Below are 22,282 nucleotides of genomic sequence, written 5' to 3'. Positions count from 1 at the left end.
TTTTCAACTCTAAGTGGCCAGCATGGGCCGCTCCTGTGGCTCTCTCGACAATATGTTAAAACATAGAGGACATGATAGGCTTTTAAACTTACAATCTGTTTCTACTTGCCTTTTCCATGGTCAGACATTTCATACATGTATACATGTGTAGTTTCCTAGACAAATTGGATTAAAGTCAAGAGCAATCAAATCAATCAAATGGATTACCTGATTCAATGCTATAGATGATCTCAGCATTCTGGCCTTTGTCTTTGTCAAGAGCAGAGACCTGAAGCACAGCAGAGCCGATGGCAGCAGATTCAAACACACGGCCCACATATGGTGAACCAGAGAACCAAGGTGCATTGTCATTGGTGTCCTGCACATTTACAATCACACGCACCAGGTTCCGCTTTACAGGAATGTCCTGATCTCGTACCTGCAGTGTGGAGGGCAGAGGAAAGGGTAAAAAAAAAAAGAAAAAAAAAGGCAATTCTCCAGTAATTTCAACACTTTAATTACCTGCTTATCTGAAACACATCAAACACTTGCAAGCCCTTAGGAGAGTCGTCTCAATGTCTAATGAATTAATTCATATACAAACTGCCAGGATAGTTTACCCTGAGGGATGGCTGACTAGCTGAACATTTCTAAATCAGACAGAAAAATCAATTACCATGACAGTTAGTGTATGTTGGTGCATGGTTTCATGGTCTAGTCTCTCTGCAGTGTACAACACTCCTGTTCCAGGATCTAGTCTGAACTTGCGTAGACTGAATGGGTCAGTGCTGCTGAGGAGGGTGAAGGTAAGCTTGTTCTTTTCATCCTGGTCTGTAGCTGTAATCCGTAACACCTCTGTTTCAGGTGGGGTATCTTCAGGGACATTCACTTCATACTTAGACTTAGAGAACTGAGGACGATGGTTGTTGGTGTCAATCACTTTAATAAGAACCTGTAAAAACATACAATAAAAGGTAAAGTTAATAATTTAGACACTGTAAGGCCTTGTTAAATATATTTACAGTACAACAATTTCTTTCCATTAATAATGATATCAAGTACATTTCAGTGTACAGTGTACTTTCAGTTTCAATGTTAAATTTTAAAGGTGCCCTCGAATCAGAATTTGAATTTACCTCGGCATAGTTGAATAACAAGAATTCAGTACATGGAAAAGACATACATTGAGTTTCAAACCCCATTGCTTCCTCCTTATGTAAATCTAATTTTTTAAAAGACTTCCGGAAAAAACAAACTTAATTTTTTCATAAAAAAATAATTAAAAAAAAAAACTATGGGGTATTTTGAGCTGAAACTTCACAGACACAGTCAGGGGACACCTAGGACTTATATTACATCTTGTAAAAAAACAATCTAGGGCACCTTTAACATTACTATGATCATTGATCACACCACTGAAATTCTATAAAGAATAGTTAAAACCATAACAAACTAAACAAGTAAAATATTTGGCTTACAGAGACCACTGCAAGAGGGGCAACAGGAAGAGAGTGAGAGACTGACTGCGTCCTAAATGTACACCCATATAAAACATAAAACCATATACGCACCCATATACAAATTCACCAAGGCTGAAAATCATTAAGCATTTCAAAAAAGTAGAACAAAACTGTTTATATATGAAAAATAGAGGTAGATCAGCGAGACAGCGAGGATAACTAGTGAGTTTATATACACATTTATCTCTGTTTTTAGTATGGATAAATTCAAAAGGATGAATTAAAAGACTAAACCTCACATCTCTGTGCCTGTCAGCTCAGGTAAACCCTCTCAGCAAAGTTGGTTGTCTAAATTCTTCCTTTTTAAAGCACCGCGGCTACAGCCATCAAAGCACAGCTTTTGTAACAAATGTTCAACAATATATTTCTAGACAATTACTACTAGATTTCAAATCACCTTGCTGTAAGCAAGGTTGTGCTGTGCATAATCTGTAGGTATCTGATTGTTTGTGAGGACTATGATCTCTTTATGCAAATATGAATGAAAAGTCATCTGGTTAAGTCAAGTCGTGACATATCGAATTTCTGTATGGAGATAAAGTTTAGGATACTACAGCACACTATGAGTGTATATTAACACTATGTATATTTGGGATTTGATAGAGAGTTTGAAGCCTGAAATGGTGACACATGACATCAGTCTTAACCGAATTCAGACTATTTGTAGAATATCTGTCAGGTACCTCATCTGATCAATGTTTAGTTGACATGATAACCAGCCTAATTATACAGAGCATATTTAAGACAGCTTAGTCAACTACTAGTTGTTCAGACTACACAGGGACTATTGATTTTATAAAAAGGCATAGATTTGGACATCATGACATTGCACTTAATTTATGTTTGCCGTCTCATACCTCAGGGAATCAGAACTCCTATCATGGCTGCTTTAATATAGGCCGGATCAATACCTGTATTAACTCAGGCAATAATTTAAATGCCTGGTTACTTATGACTTACATTCAGTAATGATGTTAGCAAACCGACATGAATCCAAATGAGTTTGGATGGTTGTGATAACATTGCATGTTGACATTTTCTTTGGTTAGGAATGATTGTATCGTGAATGCACTGGGATGTGTTTCATTAACAGTTAAAAGTCCTACAGCGAGTGAAATGCCAAGGTTATTCTACTGCATACTTATGAGCATTTTGACTTTTTAGCAATACTCAATCCACACACTTCTTGTGCATAGGCTAATGCAGTAAAATAATTTATGAGCTGTCATTCTGAGACACAAAAACACACAGACCAACTGTGTGCACACATTTATCGTCTTTTTCTTTCAGTTATTTTTTTCCCCGAAGTCAACCATCCATCTATTTGGCTTCTGGTTGTAGATAAGTGAGTGGACAGGGAGCTCCATACTTAACACAAGCAGAGCAGCGAGTATAGATTGAAAATGTGTGTGCTTAAATGAGCTGTGTTTATACAATCAGACATCCTTTTATAAAACCAGGATAGAGAACAAAAGGGTGAAATGAATTGAATTATTAGAGTTCAACAAGCCAGCCATCAGGTGGTGCTGTTTTACATTAAACACACACACAAAAAAAGGTTACAGCTCAGTGGATCCACTGATTTAAACCAGAATCCTTAGAATATATTGGCGACGTGTGTCCCTCTAGTGACATGCGTTTTCAAGTGACTGAACAGGAGTGAAAGTTGGAATATGAGGGACAGCTTTGGTATGTCACAGAGTTACAACTTGAATGAATTTAGCGATAAGCAACCGTATAAGAGTGCATAGTCTGGAAAGCCTGATGCTCTAGCATCATATTTGTGTACAAACAGATATTTCAAGAGCAGATTCACATATACCCTATGTGCTAATACAGTGATATATCAATATATTACAATACATTCAATCCTTTTATAAACATTTTTATTTATGTGCATATAATCCCAGTTCCTAAATCATATATTACAGTTCATTACATTTCCAAGAGCTCAGCTACTGAAGAAGCAGGTCTGAGAAATAAGCATCTCTTAAGGCATTTCTCAATGAGGTCAGAGCCTCTTTTATGAGGCATTGTACTAGTACTAGACAAAAGCGAAGCATAAAACTGGTACTAATGTTTGGTCTCTGTTGAGCATTTGCTGCAGTTTCAGTCACAATCAAAATATGATATACTGTCACTTTACTGTCACTTTTGAAAAATGTAATGCATCCTTGCTGAATAAAAGTATTAATTTCTTAAAAAAAAACAAAAAAACAACAACAACAACAACAACTCTTGCTTAAACCAAACTTAAATATATAAACTATAATTCACAATAAAATAAGACACTTTATTTGTCAAACATTCTGATTCACAATAAGCTTTTGTAATGACTTTAAACACTTCATAAGGCATCATCTATGTTAAATGTTTCACTTTGGAACATACATTTCAACAACATTTGATGGATGCAGCCCAAAATAAAATATTATATATATATATATATATACATATATACATATATACATATATACATATACACATATATACATATATACATATATATATATATATATATATATATATATATATATATATATATATATATATATATATACACACACATACACTTAGATGTTAGCTGCCACTTGCTCTCAGCTCAAGATTAGCCCATGTGGGTGTGAGTGTGGGCAATGCTCACACTTGTCCTGACAGCATCAGCACGTCCCCTGTCCCTGAAGAACATGTTTGGTTTTATCGAATGCCAAAGGTCGAGGAAGAGAAATCATTGCCTTTTTCTCTCTTTTCTTGCCTTCTTTCTCACACCTTACCCTGGAGACATGCCACCTGGCCCTGGCCCTGGCAGCCTGGCTCTTTTTTTTTTTTTTGTAAATCATGCCAGCACAGACAGTCAACTGAAGCACTGGTGTAAATAGATGAAGGTTGCAGCTTGTATTTGTTTATATCCTGCCTGCTTTCCATGATGCTTTAGAAGCAGAACGACAGGCTTTGCAACTGTGATGCAAATGTACGTTGAAAAAACTCAAAGGAGCTTCACTAATGTCTAACACACATAGAGAAAGAAGGACAGATGGAGTTATTCGAGAGGAAGTGGTGAGTGAGAGAGTGATTAAAGAAAAAGATCAGAGAGTGTGAATGACAGATGAAGAAGGATGCACGTGTGAAAGACAGAAAAGCAGAAAGATGAGAAACAGAAGTAAGGCACAATAAGAAGTAAGAGAAAGAGAGAGAGAAACAAAAAGGAATGTAACACTATATATGAAAATGAAGATATATATGTGTGAATGTGATATATATACACACATATCAGATGATCCCTAAGGGTGGCTATTCCAGAAGCCACAAGCCTACTATTGAAGTCAAATTCCTGTTACAGACTCCTACCACTTAAAAAGGCATTACCTCTCACACATGGACATCTCTTAGACTGTGTTAAAACTTAAGATTTATTATATTCCCCTGGTTTCACAGACAAGGCTTAAGCTAGTCCTAGACTAAAATTCATGTTTGAGCTGTTTTAACTGAAACCAACTCGTACTGACATATCTTAAAATATGCCAGTGCCATTGTTTTGTCTCAAGATGCACACCAGTAATGTTTTTTTTTTTCTAGTGTACGTTTAAAGCTACTTAAATGTCCTGATTGAACTAAGGCTTAATCGTGATTTAGGCTAAGCCCTGTCTGTGAAACCGGGCCTTTATGTTCTAACCCAGTCTAAGATACACACACACACTGCAATTCTAACATGGAAAATACCAGCGCTACTTTTAGCAACAGATCTAATTTTAGACTTCAGACTAAATTGCATTTTGAAATTGGTCACATTTTTGTCTCTTGGAAATTGTTCCGTTTTGCAGTCATAACCCAATTTGTTCAGCTAATCTCTAATGCTTGACCTTCGTGGTCGCCTCAATGCCTTGTTTGTCTCAATCAGGGTGTTACTGAATCACAGGCATGCACATACCTTGAAAACTCTAGCACAATTACAGACAAATCAAAATTTATTTAGACACCTTGAACATTTTATTCATTATTACAGTTTATTCACTATAGTTTAAAAAAAGGTAATAAAATATGACAAGATCTCACAGTTTAAACAGTCAGAAAAAAAAAATCTTAATTATGTCAGATAACACTTAAGCAAAACATGGTCAGGTCAAAGTGTCTGAATAATTTCTGGTCCCAAATTTTTATCAACTTTACTGGTAGTCCACTGTATGAAGAATTTTTGGGTATAATATGTCACAGTTTACTTTATTTTGCTATCCTCACTTACATGAATGAACTATAGTGTCCTGCACCCACTAATAAAAAAATAAATAAATGTATATGTATATATATATATATATATATATATATATATATATATATATATATATATATATATATATATATATATATATATATATATATATATATATATATATATATATATATATATATATATATATAGTGTCTGAATAATTTTTGGTTTGACTGTATATGCATGTTATTTATTAGATTTAACATCTTAAAATAGAAATCAGTTTTTAAATTGTATTATTCACATCAAATAAATGCATAAGAGACTTAATTAAAAATAAATAAATAAATAAAAAAATCCTACCAACCCCAAAGAGTTGCATATATTGTACACAAATTCATGAGTTTTGATTGGGTGTCACTCGGTGGGGCCCATCAAAGAAAAACTTTACTGATGGATATTTTTTCTGAAGAGCATTCCCTTAAAACAAGAGTAAAAAATCATTGGCAGAAATGGGCACTGTTCACCCAGATCCCCATATTTCTTTGTATGTGACATGTCTTAGAGAAAATGACTTTGGCACAGTTGCAAACACACAGAGCTGCTACAGATTCACTCAGAAGGCCTAAAATAGGATTACACCCAGCATACACTTTCCTCCCCCTCTGCATTCTTTTCTTCCCTTCCAAAATAATCATAATCCCTCATTGCCTGTCTGAAATGTGGTGCTTTTGTTGAGATTGGGGTGAAAGAGAGAGAGAGAGAGAGAAAGTGTTGAGATAAATGGTAAAAACAATGAAAACAGAGCATGGAGAAGGTCTGGCAAGCCCATGTGGAATACACATGACTTTGATTTAAACAAAGATATGCGGCTCCACGAGGAGGAGAGAGCTAATCGCTTCAGGAGAGGGTCACTAGACATACAAAGGCAAAAGCAGAGCCTGAATGCAGAATTATGATTAAAACGTGCATTTGATGGGTTGCAAGGGTAACGGAATTCATGCAGATAAATGAAATAAAATAAATAAAAATCCCCTCCTTGTCAGCTGTAATCTGTTTAAGTTTGTGTTTTCTTTCAAACACAACTGCCACATGATAAAGTTGCAGATATACTTCCTTGGTCGCATGCTCAAATTGACTTTGGAACCTGCTTTTATTTAGATGCAGCTGTTCCAAAACAAGTGCTTCTTGGAGCCAAACTCATTAGTCGGTCAATGTAGAAATCAAAGATGAAACAAGTTTCAAATGGGTTATATTACTCATCCATCTTTCTCTTGCTTTGTAAGGCGAGATGAAAGCTTGCAGGCAAACACTTAATATCGCCTCTTTAATGTTTTAAGGGCAAATATTTGCTTGATTTGTTCGTTTGGTCTAGTTTGCTTTCCAGCACCTGCCTAAGTGTTTACAGAGATATTAGAAAGTGCTGAGTATAAACTGACTTTTGCCATTACTAATTAGCCAGCAAGCTGAAAACTCCTGTCAGGGTGATCTAATGTACCAAGGACATCTGCAAAAAAAAAAAAAAAAAAAAAACTGTCTTCCCTAGTCTAGTACTGTTAAAGCAGTACTGAGACACCTGGCGGAAGTTAAAACAAGCTACAGATTCTGCAATTTAGTTTTGTTTATAGTATCAGTTAGCAGAATATGTCCTGGTAACATTTCATCACAAAAAAGAAAAAAGAAAAAAAAGAAATTATATTTTTCTATTATAATATATAATATTTTGCATAAAGAAAATAAATTGTTTGTAGGATGATGTTTTATTTATTTATTTTTTACATAACTGACATTTACTGTTATGTCAAAAAATCTGAGGGGGGGAATATATGTTCTTTGCCTTTTGATATTGGGGTGAAATATGATCCACACATGCTGTGAGACTCACCCAAAAGCTCTTGTCTGCTGTTGATTTTCAGACTTACAAAAGATCTACAGATTTCCAGACTTTATAAAAGAAATACCAGTTTTTATTACAGGGGATTAAACGGAGTAGATCAACCGACAAAACTGACATTAGACACGCAATCACTAATTTAGAGCCTGATTAAAATTTACCATCAAAGCCTCAGTCGTCATGGGTCAACGAATACATAACTGAACCTCAAACACTAATGATTAATCACCACATCAAGATGATAAACCCAACACAAAAGAGTCAAAAAAACCCAAAAATATGTGCACAAGCAGCTCCAGCCAAAGCCAGATGCAGGGCACCTAAGTCTGCACTCTGTGCCCTGAGAATGTGACAACTGTAACTGATTCAACTTGAAAGGTTTGAGGGTCCAACAATAGTTTCAGATTAAGCAGGGCCGATCGAGAGACGCTTTGAAGAGCTGCAGCGCAAGGACTCAGTGTCACATCACTGCCTTTGCGTTTGGAAATTTTGTCAATAAGAGGGAGAGAGATATGGAGGGGCCGGGGGTGGGGGTGGGCTTCAGTTCAGGATATTTGTGGCAGTTAATTTTGCGTGCAGGAATGTATGTGTTCGGTGGTATCGTTGGCCACAGTGGTCTGCTTGATCACAAGAGAGTTCCGACAGTGTTGCCTAAACATATCCCGGGAGGGGGGTTGGGGATCCACTCACAATGCAGGCTCTGTTCACAAGAGTGAGGGCAAAAACACAGCCCTCATCCAGAGAGCCCCGCTCTTCAGTGACCTCTTTAGGACCATATGCAAAGATTTACTCATGCTCCAACAGGAAATCGGCACATGAACTACGTGGCCAGTTTAGAGGTGATATGGTGATATAAATGATGTAGGGATGACCAGTGGCAACGTGTTTTACACTTTCAGCCATAACTCACAAATCTGAGTTTTCATAACGACTACTACAAATCCTGGTAATATTCTGGTAAAAAAACAAACAAAAAAAAAACTAATGAATGGATTCATGAAAATAATGAGATCATACGATCAAAATAAATATTAAAGGTCATATATTTACATTCTCCCCCAATTACATTATATTAACAATTTAACTCACAAAAAACATGCCTCAAAGTAGTAATGTTACTATGTAACCATAGTCTCACTAATTTGGTACTATTTAGTTTTTTAGGAAAGTGTATTTAGAGCAAAAGTGATACATATGGTCTAATGTTTTAAATCGCCTTAATAAAATGGTAACACTTTACAATAAGGTTCATTAGTTAAACATTAGTTAATGGATTAACTAACATGAACTAACCATGAGCAATACATTTGTAACTGTATTTAATAATCTTCGTTAACATTAATGAGAATACAGTTGTTCATTCTTTGTTCATGTTAGTTCACAGTGCATTAACTAATGTTAACAAGGTTTTAATAATGTATTAGTAAATGTTGAAATTAGCATTAACAAAGATTAATAAATGCTGTGTAAGTGCAGTTCATTATTTGTTCATGTTAACTAATGTTAACTAATGAACCTTATTGTAAAGTAAAATATACTGATCAGCTGACTCAGCTGGTGTTCTTTGATTCAAGTAGATACTTTGATTAGAGAATGTTTATTATGCACTTTCTATTCACACAAATTTAATTTCAGTAGTGTTAAAAAATACCCACAAACCTTACAACACAGTGTTGGCATCTGTCATCCAATTTTTTATGCAAAATAGATAAAATGGGTTCAAAGGCAACTTTATATAGCAAAATTTGAATGTCCAAATTATTTATTTCCCCAAAACATTTTTTTTTTTTTTTTTTGGCAAATAACTAGTAACATTTGCTGAGTAAGTGTCATCATTCATTTTATTTGTAACAAATGCAAAGGTCAAAGTAAACTGATAAGTTTGAAAAACCTTGCAGAATCAACTTTGTAATTCACATTATTGAAAGGTGTGGTAAATGTTCTCCTTAGATAAATATACAACAGAATTAAAGAAAAAGTGCGAGACTGTCAGGAGAAGCTAAATGAAAGAGTAGGGAGCCAGACGGCTTCATCCTCCTCACACGCTCCAGGAATGAGACAATGGAAGATTCCAGGAACCCTGGCCAAAAACTCTCCATCCGCCAGGCCAAGGAATGTCTGCCAGCATGTTGTGACGTGAGGTATTTGAAGAACATTCAGGGAACCTTTAGACATCGAAAAATGTCTACAATATCTGACCTGATTCTAACTAGAGAAACTGTCCAATGCCTGGTATTTCAACCCTTTTTCCAAGAAAAAAACATATGCCTTGGCCTGCACTGAACCTGTACAAAGCATATCTATAAATATACCTCTACAATCACTGATGATTTGAATCAGGTTTAATTACTGTATTTTGTGCTTTCACTATACCTATCAACATCCACATCAATAGCATGCTGTGCTCCTTTTTGTAATCTTGAAGGCTGATATGAGCTTATACAGAAAAGACCTTTGGGACCTATAGTGCCAGTGCAGCCAAAAGAGGAAACTCAATTTGGAAAGTTAGAAATGCTTGGGTTGCTTTTCCTTCCTTGCCACCGGTGAAATGTACATGCACAAAAAATCTGAGACATTTTTGCCCCTCATAGTGATCTCAAAAAAGAAGCCCAGGCCTCTATGGTAAGAGCACAATGCTCAGCTTCCATAAACACTTCATTAGCAATTCAATTACCTGCGTGCTGACAGATCTGGTGCCATCTGTTGCGTCCACCGTCAGGTTGTAATGGGATTTCTGCTCTGCATCCAGCGCTTGGGCCACAATCACCGTCCCACTCGCCTTCCCCACCTCAAATCGACTGTCAGAATTACCACCTGTTGAGAGGAGGTTTTCACCACAACCAAAATGGACAGGAAATTAGACGGCCATCATAACAAGTTAGGCAGTTGAAGACAGAGAGAGCGAGAAGGAGAACTGCACAGGTGGAAAAAGTCAGAGTGTCACATTTGTGGCTTTGCTGCAACTGTTTCACACTTTTTGTGTAAACCACAATAATCGATATCTACCATATCCGCGCATCAGTGCGTCAAAAGCCAAAATATATAATATACACATACTATGAACAATATGGATTAATGAGAGTAAATAATAAGAGTGTCCAAAATAAAAATTAGGAATTATTATTTATTTATTTATTTATTTATTTTTTAAGAAATAATAAATTATTCCAAACTACTTTTTTCAATTATATTCATTTAATGAGGATTTTCTTTACATAATGAAGTGCTCCTTTAATTTCTTTATATCAGTTCTTTATAAATTTATTTTGAAATGTACAGAAAAGCTTGTTCCTTGAAGAAGGTGTACTCAAGTCATTGTATGTGAAAATGTATTTTTTAATGTATTTTGAAATAAAGTAATATTAAATTTAGTAATAGATATACATATAGTAGCCATTTCACTCATATAAGAATGTGGTGGTACAGAGATATATATCGGTCAATAACCATTCTGCTTAGTTGATTAACTGTCTATGGACAGATTTTGGGACTGTCACAAGGAAAATCTAAGAATGAATCGGTATTTTAAAATTCTTTATTTGTCATTTTAAAAACACCAACAGCTTTGCCGAAGGATAATATATGTGAATTTTGAGTAAACATTCATTTGATATCATTAATTTGTATTATACAAATGTATCAGTCATCCTGCTCTTTTGATCTTGCCAGCAGCCACTAAATCACCAGCAGTATATATTTATTTTCTGATTATATGACCAAACATAAATTTAACAATAATAAAAACACCATACATGAAAGAAAATGAGAGCACTGGGCCTTCAAAGTGAACAACACTAAGTTCACAGGCTGGCAAAGAAAATAAGCTACGCTTTATGTATGCAATACTAAGACAATCTCATAGGGTGGACAGAGACAACTAATTTTGATTTAATGACCTAAATGTAACTCTTTCATTGCCAGCTCGTAAGCCCTTAGTGAGAAAGAATCAAAACTTGGGACCTGGTGCAACCAATGTGAAACAATCACAACAGCACAAGTACAAAAGCACATGACAGATCTCATAATTGGCCACGCACAGTAGTATTAGGAGATCTGCGGCAGATACCTTCTGCAGTGCAGTTCAGGTCGCAAGCCATCTGAACGATGTAAAACAGTTCTTTAGCCGCTATGTCCTCTTCCAAAGCCAAGAAGAGGAGCAAGGAGACAAACAAGAGGAGGAAAGCAGGAGGAGAGAAGCAGAGGAAACCAAACCATTCCAAAATAAAGAAGGAGAACAAGTAGAAAAGAGAGAGAAAGTAAAGGTTGTCAGTGATAGATTGGTTAAAAGATAAAGGGACAGGAAGATGCAAACTATTAAGTCATATTATGCCAGTTCTATTGAGAAGATAAACACAAAGATAGAAGTTAATTCATGCAAAGAAACTTCATCTAGAGAGTCTCATTAGAAGATTTAATAATTTCAGTTTGTAACAAATGTGTGTAATAACAAAGACACTTATTAGAATGCAAGCTTTAGCATGTAAAGGCTGTCAAACAAGCACACACAACAAACTCAGGAGATTTACCTCCACCGTACCTGTTATTTCAAACCAGACCTGTGTGTCAACAGAATCCATGGCGATGACCCCGACCATGTGTGCCACTGGGTCACTCTCCATGACAGAAAAGGAGTAAAACGGCTCGTCAAATGCCAGAGGGACTGTGCTCGGCTCCGGCTTGGGGATCCATTCGATGTGTAGACGGCAGGTGGACGATTTCTGGGGTCGGCCATTATCCACTGCTTTAATCTGAAGGATAAATGTTGAATAAAGCCATGTGTCAAATCACAGATTAAAACTACTACGTAAATAACAGTGTTTTTTTATTGCCGTAACTAATGTAACAGCAATGTTTTCAAATATATGGAAGCCAACTGAAAACATAAAATAAGTGTTGATCTCAAAAATTGTAAGAATGATGGGTCTGGGATTCATATGTAGGCTATGGGAACAATAATCATTTATGCAATTCTGTTTGGTGCCGTTAGTGGTATTCCAGACTTTAAGCTCAATAAACGAGAGATACAACTATCTGAATACTACTAAATGCGGGAATGACAGAACGTTACCAGAACACCTGTCACTGAGACCTTTGGAAAGCGACAGATGTTAGGTAATGAAACAATGGGAGGTCTGGCAAAAATGTCACTGGCCACATGGGCGGGCAGGAAGTTCACTTTACGCTCGTAAAACTTCAGCGGGACATTCAGGAAAAATGTAGTGCGGTCAAATATGAGATCACAGGTTTCTAGGACTTAATAATGACCTCCTTAAATGCTGTAACTCAAGATAGAAAGCAAATATATTTGCAATCAAAAAGGATGCAGTTATCATATCTTGTTATTTGCACATTTCTAATGTTTCCAAGGGTGCTAATACAAATAACAGAATTTGTGATAAAGAAAGTGTACGTCCTCACCGTTAAGATATCATAATCTCCAGCAGAAGAAATCTTCTTAAAGGAAACCAAGCCAGTTTTGGGCTCAATGAAGAACTTTCCCTGTTCGTCTCCGTCCTCGATGCTGTAGGAGATCTCAGCATTTGGCCCTTCGTCTCGATCTGAGGCGATGACGCGGTACACAGGATCTCTCTTGAGCGCACGCTCTTTCTCTGGCCTTTCTCGCTCTGGGAGTTTGATTTTGTAGACTTTCTCCATAAACTGTGGTTTGTTGTCATTCTCATCCAGAACTTTGACAATGACTCGAACAGTAGTGGACTTCACAGGAATGCCCTGATCAGACACTGTGATCTGTAACATAAGATTGTGAAGTTATAATGTACCCTCAAACTCTTTTTCATCACAGACAGACAGACAGACAGACAGACAGATAGACAGATAGACAGATACAGACAGACAGACAGTACTTTTAAGAAATCCTCAATGGCGAAATACATGACTAGAAAAATGTCATTTCAGTTCTACTTTCTGAGTGTGAATTATCATATGCAGTAAAAGACAACAACACTCAAGCACTGTAAAAGGTTTTGCCACTAACTCAACTGACTGACTTCTCTTCTGTATGATTTCAGTCTCTTTAGGCCTTACTGTACATGATTTATGAGCTTCTACAATTTTTGACCTCCTAACTGAACTCCTTTCCATAAACTGATCATAGAAATAAAAACAGTGTAAATAAAAATGGTAACACTTTACAATAAGGTCTAATTTATTAACATTAATGTATTAACCAACATCAACTAACAATGAGCAATATATTTGATACAGTATTTATTCATCTTTGTTTATGTTAGTTAACAAAAAAATAATCATTCATTGTTAGTTCATGATAGTTCACAGTGCATTAACTAATGTTAACAAATGAAACCTTATTTTTTGTGCTTGATAAGATTAAGAGAAAACTCTTATTCATTTTTTATGGTACTTTACAATAAGTGCAACCACAATCGCACTCTCTCAATATTCAAAGTGCAAATAAGACCAAATTTTTCTTTAATACAGAGCTAAGAGATGGTTACAACTGCACTGCCCTGCCTAAGATAGCTTTCATATTGAGAGATATCTGTATTCATCAGGGAGCCGCTTTCAAAATGCGGGGTATTGAAATTGTGTTTGAATGCGCGCTCGCTTTTACTTTCAATTTCAGCGATTGCGCATAACTCTGTAAATATGGAGCGACGGCATTCAGCTGAATTAAATGTTTTTTATTTAAATACAAAGCAAAACGACAGTGGAGGCGTAATGTAAACGTAGCGGTGGCATATTCTTTCCTAATCATCCTAACACTCTGTCATGGCAACATCACGAGACTACTTTTCGCCTCGACGAGAAATCTCGTCACATATTAGTCTCGAGATCTCGCCACACCCCTAACAAACAAACAAACAGACAGACAGACAGACAGACAGACAGATAGACGGACAGACGGACCAATAGAAGGACAGATAGACGGATCGATAGATTATAGACGGATCGAGTGTATTCTTAAGACCAATTAGTTGTCTCGTTCAGGCAAACCACTGACTAGTTGGTTTAGAAAATATGTACTTTTGCACATTCTTTTAAAAGTTTGCTTTATTTGAATAGAAAGCTTCAGGGGCTGATAAAAAAAAAATCCTGTAATCGAGGGGGCGGAAAGATTCATTCACTCAGTTCTAGTTTTCTTTCCTTTCATGTTGAATAACTCCAAAACCCAAGAGAGGCGGTGTCATAATGAACATTTTCAATTAGAGTGACAAAACGAGCTGTACTAAAAGAGGTGCACAGGACAATAATAGAACACACTCAAGAATATCTGACACAAGTGATTGAAAACCTTCATTATAGCGAGCGCTTCAATCAATCGTCGTTCAGAGGTAAAGAAAAATCTCCTGTTCGGAACACAGGGGCAAGTGTTCCTATCTAAGTCAATTGGCTGACAAAATTGAAGTAATTCCCTGAGCGCTTAGCTGTCAAGCAATCTTTTCAGAGACGTGCAGAAAGGCGGGAAGGGTTTCCCAGGGTTAGAACAGACTGTTTTGCATTACTCGGTGTGTGATTGAGGGATGATGTTTTTCCTACATAATTTCTCTTTGATGACATCTGATGAAAAATATCATCATGAATGTGATAGCCAAACAGGGTACATGGCCTCAAAATTAGTGTGTTTTTTTTTTTTTTTCTCCCTCAAAGCCAACCCTATCATCAAATCGAATTGTGTTTTTAAAAGACCTAGAAATGAGTACTTCATACATTATTCAAAAAGGCATTAGATCGATTTAGTTTAATTGTACTGCGAGGACACTATAGTGACAAAAAAAAGTTCACACCACTTCTAACAGCAAAGCACTTTTGTCAACAATATGAACAGTAATAGGTACAGGAGTTCTTCCAAATGAGCAGAGATGGCGACATTAAGCAGACACTGGTGGTTTGTTGAGCATATACTCAAGCTCAGAACGCCGTGTCCAATCTCAGCTGGTATCCGTTAACCAGCTCATTAATTTCCTCTGGATATCTTCAGTTAATCTCGGAAAATGCCCATTTGAGGCAGCTTAATGGTACGCTGGTGCATAAGCTGATGAATACAAACACACACAGAGATGCAGACATACACACTATTTCCTGCTAATGAACTCAGCAGACTTGTATATCTTTGAGTGCAAAATACAAACTACCGCTTTCTATGGCTGAAGCAGATTAATAACAGGCCAGCACAGACATATAAAGCATCTGTTCAACACTGTAAAAACTGTGCTTTTGGTGTGAACAACGAGTAGACCTATAATGTATATTTGTTTTCAAAGATGTCCAGTGCTGTCTAAGTGTTTTGACCAAAGAGATTTAATTGAATAGGAAGACAAGGGACTCGGTCAGCTCCAACATTCCTCTCTGCCAAGCTGAGCTTGTTTGTATGCCTGCAATGCACTGCTTTTTAAAAAACCTTTTCCAACGACTGGAAAGATTTCAGACAGTTGAAATTAAATTTCCAGTTCAATAAAAAAATTATATCATGTCTGCTTTGAAAATCAGTTATATAACTAGATTTTTACATTTTCTGTGATGCTATCCTGAGTAAAATCATCTGCAGGGTGAAAATAATCGCTTAAAGTTAAAGCTCAACTCTCCTGAACAAGACGTAAGATTTGCAGTCTTACATGACATTTATGCAAATGAACAAAAATGGGCATGTTGTTTGTTGTTAAAAGCTATGAAAGGCGAATCTGTTGATTGAATGATTCAATAACTCACTCATAACACAAAAGGATTGTCTCCACATACTGGTGTAATGATGTAACCTGCCAAATAGACTATCAATGAATCAGGTAACAAATCTGAACAGATTTTTAGGTGAACAGATTCAGAGGTCACTGGAATGAATCACCAGTAATAGATACAAGCATCTTGAACATTAGAAATGTGTTCAGAGCTTTCAGCATAGGCAAGGCAATAACGCAATTCACATGCCTGGAAAACAGGCAAAGCAACGCCCTAAATACTCAGTCATTCTGAGTGAATTCCCAGAAATAAATTACATTTCTTTGCAAATCAACTTAAGTGTATCGTGGGCATACTTTCCTGTTTGGTTTTAGAAGTTCAAAGAGCAACAGGGCAGGCTATCTGATGTGCTATGCATGCCTCAACATGTTCCAGAGTAGCTCTCTCTCTGTTCTTTATTTTCTCAAATTTCCCTCCCTTCCCCCTTTAGGAGCATTTGCACCTTACACCTTCCTTCTCAGCTCTTAAGTGTGTGTGAAAGTTTGCAGGGCTCTCTCCCATATATCTCACACACACATACACACTCAAATGCCCTCAGCCTGGCCCCGTATAACTGCCCCTCCCTCTCCCGCCAGGCATCTTCTGCCTCCAACTAACCTCAGCGAACTCCTGAGCACCAGCTCATTCCCCCATCCCCTGCAGTGTTGTGCCCAGCAGGATTGCACTGCCCCTGGGAGAGAGACAGCTAGATTCCTGGGTGAGAGGCTGGGTGAGACAAGACCCCTGGAGGAAAGATGTCAATAAAGAACTTCCTGTTGCTGGACCCCTGACTAAACACCAGCAAAAAACCCAAATTGCCAGAGTTGTCATGACTACTGCAGTGGGCCACCGGAGCAGTGCGAGAAAAAGAAAAAAGAAAAAGAAAGGAGAAACAGGATCCAGAAGAATGCGTGTGAACAGTGACTGGACTGACGGTCATTTGTTTATTAGCCTTTCCCTCAGCCGGTCTAAAGCAGCGCGGTAATCAAATTAAGCATGAGATCATAACTGTCCAAGAAGGTGTTTGAACAAAGAAGACAGTTGCTTCAAACAAGAGAAATGCATCCAAAAATCACATTATAATCTTTCTGTTTCCATGGACCAGATACCCAACAGACTAGTCAGTCTGTCTAGTTTTTTTTTATTTTATTTTAATATTCTTTTAGAGAAAGTGCTGTAGAGAGGATAAATTTAGTGTGGCTGTAATGAACAATTCAGTCTGCTTGATGAGACTGCCAAGGACCAAAAAAAAATTATTCTATTGGCTGAAAGAATGTTTTAATGGGAAATCCTACAAAATCACTTCATGATGCATTTTGTCTGAACAATGTTATTAAGACCATTAATATCTTATAACTATAGATTTTGGAACAACAACAACAACAAAACTATAGATTTTGGAACAAAACAGTTTGTGTCTGGCCATTTTAGTCTAGTTTTGGTCAATGAAGACTTAGTCACAATTTTGCCATGCTGCATAATGTTTAAATTGGGAATGACAATTATTTTGCTTAAAAATATAAGCAATATTATTTGTCATTTGAAATTATTATTATTATTTTTTTTTTAACATTTCATCAGAATTAGTGCACTTTCACCTACAAGCACAAATCAAGAAAATGACAACTCACATGCATGGTTTATTTTACCTCACCTAGTTTCCTGATTTATTATAAGCTATTTATGATATAATTTAACACACTCTCTAGTCTACATTATGAAAATGGGTGAAACAAGAAACTTGAAACTTAAACAGTGAAATTCCTAATAGTAACCAAACAGTTACATACAACAATCCTGTATACATTTCTTTCTTCTGCTGAACACAAAAGAAGATATTTTAAAGAATATGGGTAACCAAACTGGTGATGACTTCTATAGTATGGAGAAAAAAAAAGAAAAAAAAAAAACACTATGGAAGCCAGTGGGGTTTAAGTTAATGATGGGGTTTAAGTAAATGATGACAATTTTCATTTTGGGGTGAACTATCCCTTTAATGTTTTTTCTATTAAAACAACAGCAAAAAGACATCAGAGGTTGCGTAAGACTAAGAACATTTATTCTGCAACCACAATCGCAAACAATGTAGTCGAGATCCATGTTTGGATTTATTACAGTTCATTACTTAAAAGGTTTGATCGCAGATTTGGTCGCAGCAAACAGAACAAGTGTACAGACTGGAAACTTTCATTTGAGCAGAATATCTCAAGTAGCACATTTTCTTAAGTACACCAGGCAGATCCTCCGATTTAAAACCTTGACATCTGGCAACCGCAAACAAGAACGCTTGTAGAGGCCTGTTTAAAACAGTCTGTAATATTTTGTTGTCTTCAGTTTTATCTTTGATGCTACAAAAAGCAGATAGCTCAAATTTCTCCCAATGTTGTTATATGTGTTTGTATTTACTCGATAAACCCATTTTCAGACTTTAAATGTGATTGAGCTGGCCACCAATTTATGCAGCCTTGCTTTTCTATTTAAAAGTGCAATTAAAAGGGTAACAGAAAATGTTAGGTGAAAAGCATTCTTTACAGCTCCTTACAGTTAAGACAGCTGATATACGGCATCCAAGTCGAATGAAACTACACGCACCACCAAACTCCAATCTCAACAGTTTAAAAAATTAAATAAATAAAAAGCTTAGTTAATTAAAAACCAGTGGAACAGATTTAACCTTGAGGGGATCTTGGCACTACTAATATTTAGCTGAATTGTTGGCATTAGCTAATTACAAGCCTACTGTCTATCGGTCAGTAGGCTTTGCTTTGAAGTCAAGAGGAGCTCTTCACATCACTGAGGCATGGAGAGAAGAAGGGAGGACAGACACTGGATGAGCATTTGCTGCAGGGTGTACCATCCTCCCTGGTTTTATTTCCTGTCCGCATCCCGCTTGTCATTTACAATACAATTACAGTCACAGAAATGGGCATGAAAGAACTGGGAAGGGCTGGTGCAAATTTGCCAAATTAAACTACATGCCACAGGCCTTGAATTGCACAATCTATAATGATAATTAAAGTAGCATCAATCTCTGAAGTCTTTTGTGCACAACTTGAAGTATCAACAAACTGTGGTTGGTTTTTGGGGAAGGAAGGGAGAGGATGGTAAAGACTTATTGAGAAAAAGAGGGAGAGAGAGCGAGTGAGAGAAGCTTGCAGCTCAATTAAAATCCACAAGTATAAACTTTGGCTGGGCAGGGTGACGCTTCCTGTTCTGGCCTGCCTAATCCCGAGACGGTACACTGAGAGAGAACAAAGGCAAACCCCCACATGCATATACACACACACCTACCCTCCACACACACCGGATATCTAAATCCCCACAGAAGCACGTTGGAAGGAATGGAGGGGGGAATTGCAGTACGTTCACGTGCATAGTTTAGTTTGGTGACAGTTTAGTTTGAAAAAACCTTTAAGTTTTTTTAAAGGCTGAAGTTCAGGCTGAAGAATCATTTCCCCTTTATTAGGCTTTTTCCTTTGCACCCAAGGGGACCCCTTTAAAATAATTCTAGGTTAAAGTTTTTTTTATGTTAAACAGGGTTCAACAATAAGTTAAGAACAAAAATGTGTAAAAGTTGTTTAAAAATTACATTACATAATATTATATTTTACTATATACCAATGATCAAAAGTTTGGGATCAGTTTTTTTTTTTTTTTTTTTTTTAGAAATAATTTTATTCAGCAAGGATGCATTAAATTGAAAAAAAAAGTGACAGTAAAGACATTGGTTATACAAAATATACATATATATTTCAAATAAATGCTGTTTTTTAAACTTTCTATTCTTTGAAGAATCTTAAAAAAGTATTAGTATGGTTTAGACAAAAATAGTAAGCAGCATAACAGTTTTCAACATTGATAACAATAAGAAATGTTTCTTTAGCACCGTATCAGCATTTTAGGATGATTTCTGAAGGATCATGTGACACTGAAGACTGATGCTGAAAATTCTACTTTGCCATCACAGGAATAAAATGCTTTTTAAAATATAAAATAAAATCTAAATGCTAATATAAAATAATATAATAATAAAATGTTTTTTAAAATAAAAATAAGATGCAGCCTAGTTGATTATAAAAAACTTCTTCCAAAAACCTTTAAAAAAATCATACAGACCCCAAACTTTTGAACAGTAACAAATGAAAAAAGGCTTGTTAAATGTGCAACAGTTTCCATTAGACTTCAATTGAAAGAGCATTTTTGTACATGTTTTAAAGAAATGTTTTAATGTGGCAATCAACAGCACACCACAGTTGCTGTATATATATAGCTTAACTTTAACCCAGAACATTCCCTTAGAAGAAAAAAGGAACCTTTTAGGACCTTTCGAAATATGCGTTTCTAGGATTGTGATTGTCTGCTCTTAGGAACAGTGTTGGGAACATGTGATCAGCAGATGTATCTAGGTGTTTTTACCTCCAGAATATGTTCATCCTGCTGTTCTCTGTCCAGCTTCCGAGATGTGGTGGTAACCAGACCTGCAAACACATGAACACAATTTAATAACCCCATTAAAATTTCCAAGTGAGGGCAACATTCTAAAATGGCTAAAAAAAATTAGCTACAATTCTGTAATCTTCTTAAAGGTAGGTTTTGTCCAATTTATTTAACTCCCCTCCCCTTCTAACTGCAGAAAAGGGCATTGTTCCTGTTTCAGGACTGTTATAAAGCTGAACAAACAACCATGCTTTAAACACACTCACACAAAACAGACAACACAAACCTCACACACTACCTTCAACCAAACACACAACACTCATTATAAACCGCTTCAAGCACTGAAAAGATGAGTGAAATGTCAAAGTAACCATCTCTGCGTTTACTCTGTGTGTGGATCTCTTAGTAGGTGTATGTTTTTCTGTGGTGGATTTTTGAAGATTTCTCTGAAGAGCTTTGCTTTATATTACAGCAAAATAGAATCAAAGCTAAAAGGAAATTCAACTAGAAGTGAATTCAGGTGCCGAACCCAGAGAAGCCTGTATAAACAGGCAGACAGGCAGATCGAACAACAATGCAAATGAGCACACATTTCTGTAAAGAGCATCTCGATTGCAGATAATAAGCAGACTTGTGTTTCTCCGTCAGTATAATTGTACATTAGATGGGGCAGAGCACGCGGCAGACGTTGCCAGCCCCGGCCACACGAGAGACGCCTGCCGACCGCACCACGTCTGATTAGTGCAGAAAAAGGATTTCCGAAACCAGAAGCCATCAATGGCGCACATGCAGGCGGCAGAAATAGCCTTGCCACAACACGCCTCCTGCTCCTGGTCAAAACTGTGTTAGGTTGCTAACCATCTCTCTCCTTAGCTTTCGCAGTCATACATGGGAATGAAAATAAACTTTGAATGCGGGCAGTCTTCAAAATCTCTACACTTTAAAACGTTATATTAAAGGCAATGCCGTTTATAGACAAAGAACTTGACTAGAATGGAAAAGGACATTAAATAGGCATATTTAAAAGGGTTTTATAGGAATTTACAAGCTATATATATATATATATATGTATATGTTGTCTCCCAAGATTTTAGTGTTCAGAAAATGCAGAAATGACTCTTTTTCCACTATTAAATAATATTTCACAAGTTCACATGAACATATATTGCATATGAGGGATGCCTATTAAGCTAAAACAAATCTCTTGGCTTAAATGAACCCCCTTCCCCTAGATATTGTTCCACGTGAGAGAATACATATACTGCTGAGGTGTACGTCTGCTGGATGGACCTTAAGAACATGCTGCTAAAAAGACGCCCATGTTCGTACCCACAATCCATTTCTTCCTGGGCCAACAAAACAGTGGTCTCCTGCAAAGCGGGCTAAGCTAGCCAAAGAAAATTATAGTTCAGCCATTTTTGGAAAAAGAAAAACATGAAGGCAGCGGGGAGATGCGGGAGCAAATGTGAAGAAAGAAAGAAAGAAAGAAAGAAAGAAAGAAAGAAAGAAAGAAAGAAAGAAAGAAAGAAAGAAAGAAAGAAAGAAAGAAAG

The 22,282-nt window shown here is 36.5% G+C and overlaps 1 protein-coding gene across 4 annotated transcripts in view; it reads right to left on the bottom strand.

The window, feature by feature from the left end:
* fat1a (FAT atypical cadherin 1a) overlaps positions 1-22,282 on the bottom strand; it is a 98,113-nt gene that overhangs the window by 30,481 nt on the left and 45,350 nt on the right. For all 4 annotated transcript variants that reach the window (XR_010896812.1, XM_067405188.1, XM_067405189.1 and 1 more), the window contains exons 4-9: positions 20,711-20,772; positions 13,019-13,348; positions 12,138-12,348; positions 10,275-10,414; positions 656-931; positions 208-418 (exon numbers count right to left, since the gene is read on the bottom strand). Coding sequence is in view for 3 of the 4 variants with exons in the window: in XM_067405188.1 (XP_067261289.1) it covers positions 208-418; positions 656-931; positions 10,275-10,414; positions 12,138-12,348; positions 13,019-13,348; positions 20,711-20,772 (1,230 nt within the window). In the remaining variant the exon portion in view is untranslated. The remainder of the gene's footprint in view (positions 1-207; positions 419-655; positions 932-10,274; positions 10,415-12,137; positions 12,349-13,018; positions 13,349-20,710; positions 20,773-22,282) is intronic.

This window comes from Chanodichthys erythropterus, chromosome 12 (assembly GCF_024489055.1).
Source record: "Chanodichthys erythropterus isolate Z2021 chromosome 12, ASM2448905v1, whole genome shotgun sequence".
Lineage (NCBI taxonomy): Eukaryota > Metazoa > Chordata > Actinopteri > Cypriniformes > Xenocyprididae > Chanodichthys > Chanodichthys erythropterus.
This window is presented reverse-complemented; position numbering and strand designations above follow the sequence as displayed.